The sequence below is a fragment of the Lissotriton helveticus genome, chromosome 6 (assembly GCF_964261635.1).
Source record: "Lissotriton helveticus chromosome 6, aLisHel1.1, whole genome shotgun sequence".
Classification (NCBI taxonomy): domain Eukaryota; kingdom Metazoa; phylum Chordata; class Amphibia; order Caudata; family Salamandridae; genus Lissotriton; species Lissotriton helveticus.
This window is the reverse complement of record NC_136067.1, coordinates 1,132,476,634-1,132,491,353: the sequence shown is the minus strand read 5'-3', so window position 1 is coordinate 1,132,491,353 and position 14,720 is coordinate 1,132,476,634. Positions and strand designations below refer to the sequence as shown.

At 43.6% G+C, this 14,720-nt stretch overlaps 1 protein-coding gene across 2 annotated transcripts in view; it reads right to left on the bottom strand.

Moving 5' to 3' along the window:
- The window catches only part of LOC144763312 (uncharacterized), a 340,332-nt gene that overhangs the window by 137,663 nt on the left and 187,949 nt on the right, over positions 1 to 14,720 (bottom strand). For both annotated transcript variants that reach the window (XM_078648791.1, XM_078648792.1), the window contains exon 11: positions 5,316 to 5,417. In XM_078648791.1, coding sequence (XP_078504917.1) covers positions 5,316 to 5,417 — 102 coding nt within the window. The remainder of the gene's footprint in view (positions 1 to 5,315; positions 5,418 to 14,720) is intronic.

The following is a 14,720-nucleotide window of genomic DNA, read 5'->3' as shown; positions in this document are numbered from 1 at the left end:
AAGTAGATGTCCAGCGTATGGCACATCCTAAATACCCCTTACAATTCTGGGCTGCAGCGGGCACTAAAACAGCTGGGGTGGCAATCTTGTGTCGGAGTGGCATCAGGCAGGGGGAACTTAAAACTTTCCGAAGCCCAGACGGGTGCTTCATTAAGGTGGCCATTGGAATTGGGAGGTGCTCTTTTACATTGTGCAATATCTATGCGCCTAACCAGATGCAGGACTCCTACCTCCGAACACTTTTGAGGGACCATGTCCCGCAGGACGACCCCTCGCTGATCCTTGGGGGGGATTTTAACCTGGTGTGGGACCCTGGGATGGATCGCAGAGAAGCAACTTTGAATGGGTCCGGGGCTATGTCCTCTACACTTCGTGCGCAGATCTCTGACCTTGGCTTGATCGACTTGTGGCGATACCACTCGCCTGAGATGCGGGATTTTACATATTACTCCCACGTCCATCGCTCGTATTCACGCATCGACTATCTGTTTATCTATCATGCCCTGATACAGGACATGTTAGAGGCCTCAATGTCTGCCATATCGCTCTCCGACCATGCCCATGACGAACTTCTCCTGTAGGATCTGGCCGCTTGTCCCTCTCGTACCCTGCAGTGGCACCTGCCGCCAAGCATTTTGCGGGACCTCGATGATGTGGAGAGCATTCGAACCGCCATTGACTCTTATTTCGCGAACAACGATATCCCTGAGACGCCATTCCTGTGATGTGGGACGCTTTGAAGGCCACGATCCGAGGTCACATCACACCGCTCTCGATCGCGCGGGCGGGCGAGTCCCGACTTTTAGAGGATACTCTCTCTGCTGACATTAAAACTGAAGAAACAAGACCAGTCCCGCTCTTCTCTAGCATCTCGACGCGGCTGGCGAATCTCTGGGGGCAACTCCGCACTTTGCGCACTAACAAGGCGGAAAGATCCCTGCTAGCCCTGAAACAGCGGTACTATGAAGGGGGGGACAAGGTGGGCAGGTTGCTGGCAAGGCGATTGAGGGCGTGAGCAGCAAAGGCCCAATTAGCCAATATTTGGCTGCCAGATGGCGCCCGGGTCACCTCAGAGCGAGCTAAGTGCGAGGCCTTTAGGGCTTACTATGCTGCCCTCTACACGGCAGAAGCACCCCCCCGGAACTTATCGAGGATGCTCTGAACCAGCGTGCTTGGACTCCGATTCATCCCCACCATGCCCAAGTGCTAGAGTGGCCTCTTACTGCTGAGGAAATGACGGCGGCACTAAAATACCTCCCCCGCTGGAAAGACCCCGGGCCCGGATGGTCTCCCGCTGACCTTCTACCGCATGTTTCAGGCACAGCTTACGCCCTACCTCCTGCGACTGTATAATTCCTTTTCAGACAAGGATGGGCCAACACCCTCTATGGGTATGGAAGAAATCGCGCTCATACCCAAGCCTGGGAAAGACCCAGTGCTATGCGCCTCCTACCGCCCCATAGCACTATTGAATGCAGACCTTGAAATTTACACCAAAATTCTTGCCAAGCGTCTGGATCCCTACATGCCGGGTTTGGTGGAGCCGGACCAAGTTGGCTTTATTCGCAACCGCCAAGGGGCGGACAATGTACGTAGAATCGCGCACTTGGTAGGGAAGGTGCATCATTGGAACATTCGGCTTTCCTTTGGGCGGTGCTGCAGAGAGCCGGACTTTGCCGGAACATGGTATCCAGAATTATGGCACCATACCTTGCCCCGCAGGCTAGGGTTCGGGTCAACGGGCAGCTCACAGAGCTCTTCCCCATTAGCAGAGGCACCCGACAGGACTTCCCCCTGTTGCCTCTGCGGTTCGCACTTGTGGTAGAACCTCTAGCGGAGATGATTAGACAGAGGGCGGACATACATGGCATCTCTATGGGGGGTAGACAGAAAAAGGTGGCGCTTTTCGCGGATGACCTTATCCTCACGCTTTTGCGCCCGCATATATCTCTTCCAGCACTACACTCCCTGTTACAATCCTTTGAACGGGCACCGGACCTCAAAATTAACCACGGCAAAACTTGGGCCCTGAGTCTCACAATTCCTAAGGAGGAGATACCGACTCTGGAGAGGCTTGTGCCGTACCAGTGGGCCACTGACCACATTCAGTACCTTGGCCTCAAGTTAACTCCCTCCCTGGACACCTGGACTCAAATCAACTGACGGGAGTGTAGAAGGGCTATACTGGAGGACCTGAGAAGGTGGAAGCCTTTGACTATGTCATGCCTGGGCAGACTCAACGCCATCAAAATGTCCATCTTACCCAAAATATTGTATTTATTTCAATGCCTCCCCACTCCAATCCCGCAACACCAGATTCAAGGCCTTCAGCGTGACCTGACTACATTTATATGGGGCGGCGTAGGCCGCGATTTTCTCAGAAGATCCTCATGTTGCCGCGAGATAGGGGAGGGCTAGCCTGTCCCAATCTTCTAGATTATTATTGGGCCTCTCATCTCTGTTTCACCTCAGAATGGATGACCACTGAGAGTGAATGAATTTCACCTCCCATTGGGAGCTGGACTACAGTATGCGCAATTGCGTCACTGGGTCACCTCCTTGGAGATGCAGCAGGCGGCCACCCGCCCATTCACCCCTTTCGAACGGCTGGTCTGCTCCTTTGACGAGTCAAAGGGTCTCATCTCTCACACATATCGGATCCTACAACACCCCCCGGTGATACCTACCCATCCATATCAGCAAAAATGGCAACGGATATCTGCCACGGAAATTACACCCTCGCAATGGAATCGTTTATGGGGCGACATACCCAAGGTCTACCGCAGTATCTCGCAAAGGGAGAATGCATATAAAATCATGACTCAATGGTATTATACGCCTGACCGGCTGCATAATATGTTCCCTGTCTCCTCTCCTTTGTGCTGGGTATCAAACCAGTTAATCTAAAGGGACTCACCCGTAGCGATTGGATTCTGGCACTGCATATGCTTGGAGCAGCCAAGCAACTTATTGCGCTGCACTGGAAGAAAGCAGAAGCCCCTCCAATTGCTGCTTGGTATGTGTGCCTCTGGCATGTCATAACCATGAAACTACTTTCAGCGTGTTTACAAGCCTGAGCTAATCGCTTCTCCACTGTCTGACAACCCCAAATTAAGTATCTTTGCAAACTAGAGCATACACGCTTTCTACCCGCCAAACTTAGAGCGCTGCGACACTTTGAAGACGCTATCCTCCCCTCGGACCCTGATAGGTTGCTCTCACACCCGGGTTAACACAGTGCGCAGCTTCTTCTACTAACTAATGGGGCTCCCATGGGCACGTACTATTGGCTCTGTCTCCTATCCGCCCGCCCACACACTCCTTTTTCCTATGACCACCTATTTTTTCTCTCCACCATTCGCTCTCTTACTGGCTCCTTCATGTTTCTTCTCCTCTGGGCCCTTTGCCCATGTTCTGATGTTAATGTTCTTAACGGGTTTTGTGAACCATTGCAACAAACCAACACGGTTTTACATGTTATACCACACGGCCGGCCAAATATGGGTTGTAGGTGACATGCTGTGTTTAAGATGCCCTGCTACCGCCTTTCCATACTTGTAGAGACTCGCCTATACGACGCGGCCGACCCTGCATAGGATTGTTGGCACAACGCTGTGTATACCTGGCCCGGTGTTCTCACTTTGTTTTGAAAATAAAACAGATTTCTAACAAAAACATACTGTAATAAACTTAGCAAAAGCCTGATATTAACACCATGCAAAATAAGTGCAGTAACTTTATAGTTTCCAGTTATTCCTTGTTTATGGACAACAAACTCTATATCCCAGGGTAATACTGAAAAAGCTAATTAACTGATTAAGAAATGTACTTGACATAATTTTCAATTACTAACAGTCAACCTTTAAAACGTCCTGACAAATCAATGTGCATGGGGTTCTCTCTCTGTATACCCAAAAAAAAAATGATGTGAATTAATTTTCTAATGATGGTCTGCTCGTCTTTGCATCTTTTTCTCAGCTAACAAGATGCAGTTTTTCAACGCTAAAACTCTGTGGCCGGGTAGACAGGAGTGAAAGTTTTCCATTCTCTATTATGAGGACCAAATCTCCATGTTATGTGCAGGACGAAATGATGTGCAAAGACATGAATTTATGCAGTGTCAACATTGTGATTCTAGAGAAAAGAATACATTAATAATGAATGTTTGTGGATTAACAAGAACATGTAACTGGTCAAAAAGCAAAAAAAAATGTTTAATTTGAAGTAACAATTCTAGTTTCATAAATCTATTGATAATGAATGTAAGTATTTTGAATTGTCACAATATTTTTCTGTATAACATGCATTGCTTGATTGTTTATAAAAAAAGAGCTTGATTTTTGGCAGTAGTTCTCTTTTTATCAATTTCATTTTGCACAGATCTCCGCTGGTCGGCACTGCAATTTTTTGCTAGACGTATTTCATTTGTGCATTTATTATATATTTGCACACTGGTACATTTTGCACTGCTGGTTTATTCAACATTGAAGCAAACTTCTTCGACAAGTGTCTGGTTGTTTCTATGAGCACACAGTTTATTTTTTCATGCAGTACATGTTACTTATTTAATTGGATCGTGATTTGTTTTCTTTTGAGGATTTATGTGCTGAGAGCATACTGTTGATTTTCTGCAATGCATTATTTTTTGGCAGGCTACATTTCTGAGTTAACTTTAATTAAATTATCTGAATATATAATGACAATAAGACAAGCAGAGCCTTTTTGGTAAATTTGGTAAATTATTTTTTACACTGTTTTTGTAGTCACTAGTTTTTCCCCGGGTCCTGCGGATCTACCTTTTCTCAATGGAAAGTGTCACCGATACTACCACATCCCAAGATTGGAGTTATTTGGTTACATATTTAGGGTATTATTCCTTGCTCTAGTACAACGTGTGACCACACAGAGTGACTTAAAACACGTTTTTTAAGCTGCAGGCAAGAAAAACAATGCTTTAAAAAAAAAAGGGGTGCACTTTTTTAGAACTAACTATAGTTGACAGGCTTGCATAACATTCTGTTTAAACTTTAGGTCCTGCTGCAAATACTTGGACATACCCAGAAGAAGACTACTGCAGATAACAAAATACAATTCATTTAGCTAGCAGGTGAACTCATAGCACGTTCCATATAATGGCAGTTCTGCAGGATTTAGGTAATATTTCTAGAGCTCTGAAGGTATTGCTTGGTGGTATGCAGCAATTTACAAAAAGCCCATATAAGGTAAAATAAATAAACAATGTACTCCACTGTAATCAGAGATCTATTCTACAAACACTCCATATTTTGTCCCAAATGCATTTAATTTTCACTCACCAGTGGTTCTCATCTCAGGTATGATTTCTCCTTGGAAATATGCTTCTTCTTCAGGATCAAGATTTAAGGAAAACACAGCTGTCACAACTGGCCCACCTGTTTCTAAAAATGAAATCCACATATGTCACAATGTGATAATAACCAAGAACTTCTCACCAATCATTTGCAAAACTATTTGCAATTTTGTAGAATGCTTGCACAAGTGATGGATAAAATACATCTAGATTATACAACTCTTCATGCAAACATGAATTACAGAAAGAGGGTGGATCAATGGCTTAGTTAGAAGTTATTGATACTTCAACTTTCAGTCTCTGGTCAATATCTGGGGTGCCCAGAATTAATAAAAAGGTAAATTCTCAAAAGAAAATCATATTCTCAATCTTTCTGCAGCCTTTGATAAGGATGACATTGGCACACTTTCCATTTTTTTTCACTCGCATGGCTTTTGACGGCAAGATTCTGCTGCAGTTTAAAAGCTACATCTTTGGGTGCATCCAGTTTTATACAGGTGGATGCCTCCGCGTTCACCCCTTTCCTGTATTGTGAACTGGACCAGATTTCGAAACAGTCCCAAAGAGGAATTTGGCTAGGTTCACACTACAGAAATACCACATACATACGTACATATTCTGCTATAGGACATAGTTCAACAGCATCACTGAGACACAAAACAACTATACATACATATGCACGTATGCATGTGTATATATGGGATACAGACAGAAATGTCCAGTTTTCAGTGAGCTTATGTGTGCCACTTAAAGTGGCACTTTATGGCAAGAAAAATAATGCATGATATCCATGTTATACGATACCTTTACAAATCACTCCCTTTTGTGCAATTTAATGATCTTGAATAGGCTTTTAACGACTGCACTGCTCCTGATGTTTATGCAGTGTCCCAAACATACACCCATCATATAACATGGACACATTACTACATGGGTAGATGAGGTTGTGGGCTCCCATCAGAAACTGATAGCTTGGCCTAGGCAAACGCGCCACCCTTTTACTGCAAGATGGAGTATCCCTGCTCACATCTCTTCTGTGCTCCTGCTGCTACAACTATCATAGGCAGTTGTTCTTCGGTGCTGGTAGGACAGGGCCCTGGTCTTTATCAGGTAAAGGCCTACTTGACTGAGGCCTTAGGTTGCTACCCAATGACCTTTGAAAGCTCTGCATATATAGGAGAGCTGCCTTCTTACCGTAGGAACCGAAAAGTCCACTCATCTTGAAAGACACAGAGAATCAATATCTCAAAATAATATACGCCGGACGTCAGAGAAAGGGGTGAGGTGCTCACACCCACCAGAGACAATAAGACACTCAAACAGCCCATGAAGGCAGCAGAGGTTCTCTCTGACCACCACAAGGCCAACTAGCAAATATAAAGTGTACTTCATTGCTGCCAAGTTAACATGTAAGACACTATAAGCCAGTCTAGAGGATTTTGCCAATTTTAATTTCCGTAATAGGACAACTCTTTAAAGGTCTCAGTATGCAGGATGCTCTTGACTTTAAAGGACTGGCCAAATGTGACATTCCAAAATTATGCTAGTTCACCTAGCAACTATGGTACCTAAAAGTTGTTTTATTGTGCACTCTCAGCCTCGGTTGTTAGAAACTTCAGACTTAGACAGATGGTGCGTGGCAATCACAACACCTGTCCAAAATAAATGTGCACAGTCAGCTGGCGGTCTAACTGTTGCAGGTGGCACAATGGTGTACAACAAACGTGCTACAGCCAACTCTACAGGAGAGCCCAGAGTGCAAGGAAATTTAACAAATAACATCTTGAGCAGCGTAATTTTGTCTTCATCCTCATTATTATTGATTAGACCACATATATGTTTACTAGGGACCTTATGTACTCATGTGGTATGGTGTAACTAATGGAGTGAAGTGCTCTTAAAGCAAGATAGAACGTGCTGTTACATCTCTTCTACTGCCTGGTGAAACTTATTATGTCATCATCACAGACTTGATCGTGCGCATGCTACGACTACCTCTCTCTTAATTAAAAGAGATTTGTTATGGTTACCCCTAACTGATTTTCTTTCCAGACGCCTACCCTGATCTGCCTCCTCTTTCCTCTTTCTCTTTCTTTCCTTTCTCCCTCCTTTCTGTCCCCCTCTCTTCTAGCCTTTCTTCCCCTCTTTTATGTTCCTTTTCCTTTTCCCTCTTTCTTTCCTTTCCTCACCCCCTAAAATCTTAAAAAAGCATTTTCCCTCAGTACATTTTTTATATTTCCCCCTCGGGGTTTCTGTTTTTTATATTCCACATTCAGATTGTATTATCTCACTTTTTCCTTTTCTATTTTTTACTGATTGTGTTTCTGTATTGATGTTTTATTTGGCTTATTTGATTCAATAAAGCTTTCTAAACTCAAGAAAGTGGTGTTACCATGTAATCTCAACATTTAATATACGCGTGTACAGTGATGTATCTTTTGCAATAACAACAAATTGTAGTTCTCATGCATATTTACACGGGTATTAATTTTAAAAGAATCTTGCATTTACCGTATAATGGAACACGTATCTATTAGAATTGCATTTTACACGTATAATGTGATTGTCTATGTATCTGTGTTCACGCGGTCACAATGTGTATTGAATTTTAGCTTTGCTAACTTGACAAAAGGCCTTAAGCATTTGGGGCTCACAATGTTTAACACCTTAACCGCGGTGGTAATTCCGCCGCAGTGCAGGCGTTCTGATGAGTGGATGGGGCCACGTCGGCCAACGAACGTGGGCAGCACTACGGAGGTAGTACTTACGGCGGTCGTTGGCCGACAGCCGCAATGAAAGGGTTAACCTTTAACGTGAATGTTTTCTTTCGGTGCAGTGTTTCTTTTTCCTCTGCAGGTGCCTGGTGTATGATCTAATGAATCGAATATGTGAATTAAGGAAGAAGAATTACAAGTGTTTCTCCCAAGAAACATCCTTTGAAGGTGGTCACTAATTGGACCCTCTCATAACGTTTCTAGGAGCTTTTTTCAGTGGGTTTAACTAGGTTATGCTATTTAGCGTTGGGCAGATTTTCTTTCAGAGTAGGAGAGGTACAGACCTTTGTGCATTATTCTCATTACGTGGCTTCATGCTGTGAAATACTCTTGCTTTAGAGGACTTCTACAGCAGTTCTCTTATGTTGACACCATTATATTTCATGGATCTACTCAGGGGTTCATTTAGCATTCTGTGATGTAAGTTAGTTGCAGGAAGTAGAATTCCTCATGCATTATAGGCACCAGGCCAAAACTTCTAATCTTAGCATCAGATTGTCTTTCTTACACTTTGTACTATTGATCCAGAGATCCTCATCTGTTTCCGACAATTTTATTTTTTTCAATGCATTTTATTTGGAGAAAGTTCATAATTCCTTAGTACATAAATATGAAAAGGAAGAAATTCATTAGTAACAAAAACAGCATACCTACATAATTGCAACCAATGTCTAAAAACCATACACAGTAAAAAACCTAGGAGGTTTATAAAGTGCAATAATTCACAACGTTGATTATACAATCTAATTTAACAATATTATGAAAGCATATCCAATCCGAGAGTATAACAAACCCACGTTAAATTTTAACCCGAATTTTCCCATAAGGCCTTAAACTTCTTATAGAAGCCTGCTCTTAAAGCGTACTTTCTTTCATGCTCCTTAATCCTGCTTAATTTACTAAATAGCTGTGTGGAAGTAGGAATGTCATTCGATCTCCACCTTTGTAGGATCAGCGACCGAGCACGAAGGACCAGAATAAATATCTGTTTTCACTTTAATTGTTAATTGTTTGTCAATTGTTGATAGATCTGTTTTTTTATCTCAGTCTTGTGAAAATTCTTTTAGGAAAATTATATAATTGTTCAATATTGCTGCACTTTAACTGCATTGTCACTTTATATCTAATATGTCTTAAATTACATCATTGTTCATAATCCAATGAAAAGATTTAGGAATAAGCAGGTGCAAATTTTGCAAGTGATTAGTAAAGGCTTTCACAACACACAAGGTCAAAGGCCTTTTCAGCTTCTAAAAACATGATCTGAGATGGGATTTTATTTTGTATAAAATAATCCAGTGCTTCAATGAAGATAGTGGTGTTAAAATAGTTGTCGTCCTGCAACAAAGTCACATTGGTCTTTATGAATTATTGACCCTATACAGTTCCTTATTCTATTGGCCATTATTTTGGCTATAATCTTACAATCTGAGTTCAGCAAACTGATGGGTCTATATGAGTTTATATACTCTTCATCTTTATCCTTTTTTTTAAAAACGGACGACCACAGCAGTTCGGAAAGAGGATGGTATTTCCCCACCATGTAAAATATGATTGACCAATATCAAAGGTTTGTTGGTCAGACTTGCACTAAATTGTTAAGAGAACTCAATCAGGATACCATTTTCCCTGCAGGTTTTGCCATTAGCCATTGATTGGACCACTTCTTCCATTTCTTCTGTTGAAGCATCTGCCATTAAATGTATACGTTGGTCTAAAGTTAGTTCTGGGATTTGTAATCCATTAAAAAAAGAATGTAATTTCCTACTATCCACCTCTTCTCTAATGGAGTAAATGGATTCGTAGATCCTAACAAACTCATTTTGTATTGTAATTTCATTTATGGTACGGCTCTTAGTGAGCTTGCTGGTCAGTGCATGCACCCTGTTCTGACCTTATTTGTCTTTTATTTGCCAGGCTACAAATCTACCTGTGAACTCCTTCTCTTCGTACACTTTCTAAAGATAAGCAGAATTAGCAGTACTTCCTAAAAATCTCACTAGATTGTTATAGATAAACAGTAGTCCAAATAAATTGGCCATAAAGTGCAAATTAGTGCCAAAAGGGCATCAAAAATTAAAGTACTACCTAAAACTCTCACTCAATTGTTATAGATATTATAGATTTCTTTCCATTCCATCTTATAAAGGTCTCTAGATTTTTCATCCTCTAAATTTAAAAGAGCTATCTCCTTTTTCACCATTTGCTTCCCCTTCACACCCTGTGCACCTCCCACGCCCTTCATACGTTCCCCTCCCTGTGCGCATGGAAGAGTAGCCCACTTCTCCTCCCGTCCCCTTCCCTCCTTGTGATTGCTGGGTGCCATGTAGCTGTACCCCTTCCCTTGTGCACTTATGCTACTTGAGGCTGGATAGCCTCGGCCACCCTGGTGACTACCGACCCTCTTTATACCTTATTTTGAAAGCATTATTATTACTAAAGTTCCTACTCTACCTGGTATTTCTAACTTCCCTTACTTATATCTTGCTCTTTTATAACAGCCCTGTCTTAATTAGAAATCTGCTGAAGTAATTCTTGCACATTCACAACATTATCAAATATGTGGAAATTTCCTTTTGCAAGAACCTTCATTTTTTATTGCTGGAAATTGGATTCCTGCGCACCCTTTGATTTGAACATGTCAATCATTCTTACGAATTCCCAACGCTTCTTTACTGACATGGCTGACATGTCCGAGAAGATAAAAAAATGTGGAACTTCTTGCGTAGACAATGTCCTTTTCGCGATAGCTTTAGTAAGAATCTTCTCCTTTATTCGAAAATCCGCAAAGTTCAATAGGATAGTATGGAGAAATCTCGCATTAGGGGATCTCTGGAAGGGAACTCTGTGGGCTCTAGTAATAGTCAAGTCTCCCTTGAGTTCAGGAATTGCCATCTTCAGAAGGGTATTGACCCACTGACGTACCTGGGGACCTTCAATGGCTCTGGAACACCTACAAATTAGATCTTCTATTGAAGTTTTCCATGTCCTGTAGTTTGGATTCAAGAATTAGGCTAATTCCTGATCGCAGGTTGAAACTTTATCTTCTAGATTCGAAACCCGCTCTACTACCTCATCCAGACGTTCCGGGATTTTGCCTATTGATTCTTCTATCTGGGAGAGCCTGGCATGCAATGAAGCAAATTCCACCGCCTGCGAGATCCGGACCTCCTTGATCTCTGAAAGGATTACTTCGAACATACTCTGAATAGCAGAGTTTGTTTCTTTCGAGTTCCGAGAGGCTTTGTTATCGCTCTGAGAGTTTGAATTTGCGAATTGGTGTTGAGCTGTAGGTCCCTCTGCGTCTTCCAATTGTAGAGTGCGGTGAAGTGTAGGGGCAGAAGCCTGTTGTGTCGAATTCTGCAATAGCGGTGTGGCTGAAGGCTGGCTGATGGGAGTTAAAGCTGTTGTCGAAAAGTGAGACTTAAAAAAAGCTTAAACTGCTTACCGCAAGCAGGTGTAGAGAAGGACTCTGTCAATGGCGTTTTCTGGGAGGGGGCAGTGTAGTAAATACTTCTGTCCTCAGCTCAGGGGAGCCCTGCCCCTGAAATTAGAAAGTTACTGGTGCTGCCTGATGAGCAATCTGCCTACTGTCTTTTCCGTGCTCGGTGTGGCACGCAGCTTTCTACGTGTTTCTTGCAGCTGATTCCTGGTCTTAGTGCCCGCTATAGGGTTTGTGGTTGCATTCCTTTGTTTTACTGGGTGCATACTTCTATGCCCCCCCACCTTCACAGCTTCCTTTAACCACTTTCTCCTATGCCTGTGTTCCTGACTTCAGCCCAGTTAGCTTCTGCCCACTTTAAAATGTGCCAATTGGTTGCTGCTGACTGTGTTTTTAAGTTAGTGGTGCGAGGCCTTCTGTTTCCTCAGCTCCTGCCCCTTCCTTCAATTAATCCTTATTTTGCTTTAATTCTAATGTCTCTGTATGCAAGGGGCTGTAATTCACGCCTGCTTCGCTTTTTCCCCCCACGAGGAAAGGTCCCTGTAAAACTGAGCCCTGGATCCCTTTCTCGTGGCTCAAAGCCCCAACCAGGCCTTCGATGATCATGAAAGTTGCAGTCCCCATTCGAGCCCATGACAACACTTCCAGCCCCAATTGGGTCTCTGTTGATTCAGCCAGTTGCCACCCCTCTACGGGCCTAATAGGATCAAGCAGTTACAGCCTATGCCGGTCCTTCAACGATCATGCAGGTATAGCCCCAACTGGGCTTATGATGATCATGGCAGTTGTGGTTCCCACCAGGATTCAGGATGAGAGACCAAGGGAGGTACACTTGACACATAGCTCCTCCCAAGCACACTTTCGTGAAGTCAGCTCTCTCCTGATGTCCCACAGTCACTGGGGACGCTGTGGGCTTCTTTGCTCTAGGACAGTCCCTCCTCCTACCAGGTCAGTTAGACTTCTCCCCTCTCTCAGTAGGAAGACCAGCTTCTAGGTGCTTCAGGCCAGATCCAGAGTTCCTCTGGCAGATAGCACAGGCTTCAGGTGAAGTCCCCTCATACTTAGGAGACACGGCCTCTCTGCACCTGAAGCAGTTAGACAGCAAATGAAGTGGAGGGGGCAGCTGTTCGCCACAACATATTCAGGGTTTGCTTGAGAGAAGGCCATTTAGATCCGAGCTTGGGTCCCGTTCCAAGTATAGACACTGGACCATTATGCCTTTGTACAGGATCTATTGGAAAGGGGTAGTGTGGTTTTGGAAAGTGTATACTCTCCCAATGCTGAACAAGATGTATTCCTACAGCGGCTAGCTATTGTATTGGCAGATTGAGCACATATCCCCTGGTTCATAGGTGGGGACTTTAATGCCATGTTGGATATTGCCTTGGACCGATCTAACCGCCCATTACCTAACACTAACTTAGCTAAGCAAGCGCAGGCTCTTACGAACTGGCTTTCCCATTGGGCCCTGGAAGATGTGTGGAGAGCTCACAATGCAGCTTTGCAGGAGTACCACCAGATCGCCTCCATGCACGACTGGACCCTATACTTTGTCCTGCCCATAAGGCTTTTAATCGATATGACCTAGAAGACTTTTTCCGACAATAAAATCCTTGAAACAGCCCTAACGGACGACCGAATCACTGTGCCGGCACCAACATGGTGAATGTAGCCATCCCTTTTGGAAGATGCAGCCTTTAGGGACACACTAGGCACTGCCATTGATGGTTACTTTACTACCAACGAAGGTACAGCCTTGATGCCGTTGATGGATTGGGAGGCATTCAAGATGGTCACCAGAGGAGGGTCCATAGCGGCAGCAACTAGACACACTAACCTAGCAAGCCTTCTCCGAATCAAGGCCTGCATGGGCATCCTGGAGCAGGAAGCAGTTTATGATCTTGCATGCCTGATAGACTTACAGGAAGCTAGAATACAACATGAAGAAGCATTAGAGCAATTGCAGCTGTTTGATTGCACCACTTACATGCAGAGTTCTATTCAATGTTTGCAGCACCTTTGAAACCAAGACTTGAGAAATTATACTGAGCTGCCCTTGACATCGGTGAGTTGCTGGCCACGCCCTAGTCACCTCCCTATTGAAGCCTGGCCAGGCTCCTCAATCTTTATTCTCTTATAGACCACTGTCTCTTCTGACCACGTATTACAAAATCCTCAGTAAATTCTAGCACAGAGGTTGTTTCCTCTCCTCCTGGATTTGATAAATACTGACCAATGTGGATTTATACCCAGTAGAAGCACCTCCTTGAATATTAGGCACCTCCATCTCCATCATGTAATGTAGATGGCGCGTGCTCCCTTTCCTGATGCAAGCTGTTTTTCATTCACTTGCAGCAATCCTTTGACTCACTAGAATGGGAATACCTATTCTCAGTATTATGGACATTTAATCTCCCAGCTGCCTTTATTAAGTGGGTCAGGGTCCTTTGTGCCCATCCTACAGCCAGAGCTAAGACAGGAGCACACTTCTCTCCACCTTATCCAGTATCCCGGGCATGCACCAGGGTTGCCCACTGTCACCCCTACTATTTGTCCAGGCTATGGAACAGCGATTGCACCAAGATGGGACAGAACGAGGCATAACATGTGGACGTCAATTACTTGCAGTCTCACTCTACCCGAATGACATATATATGCACTTAGTAATCAAAAGGGTAGGGAGGAGGAATGAATGTCCACTTATTTCCCCAGGGTAAGTATGAAAGTAATCAGGTGCAGAAAATGGACACTAGTTACAATTCTAAACCTTTGGATAGAAAAACTATAGTACCCTCAAAAACTCAATGTATTTCGGTCTTGCGGTATATGTCTTTCATCCGCCCCACATTGTAGTTGTGGCAATTATCATTGGGTACTATAGATCGTGTTTGGTGCCCGCCTCATCCAGAGGCTCCTCTGGTCTAGATTTGCAGTGTCCAGAGATTTGTAAGATGCCCCCACTGAGTAAGGGTAAGTGAATCAAAGTGAGTTAAAAAATAGATCAACAACTTAGGTATTTAATGAATGGTGTGAATCTATTATCAATAAAACATAAGCGGTACTTATAATAGATCGTGTAACTAGATCTATAAGTATATCATTAGAAGTTGTGTCGACATGTTTCAGCCCCCCTTGGCTTAAAGGAGTCTATGGGGCTTTCGTCAGGACTAACAGA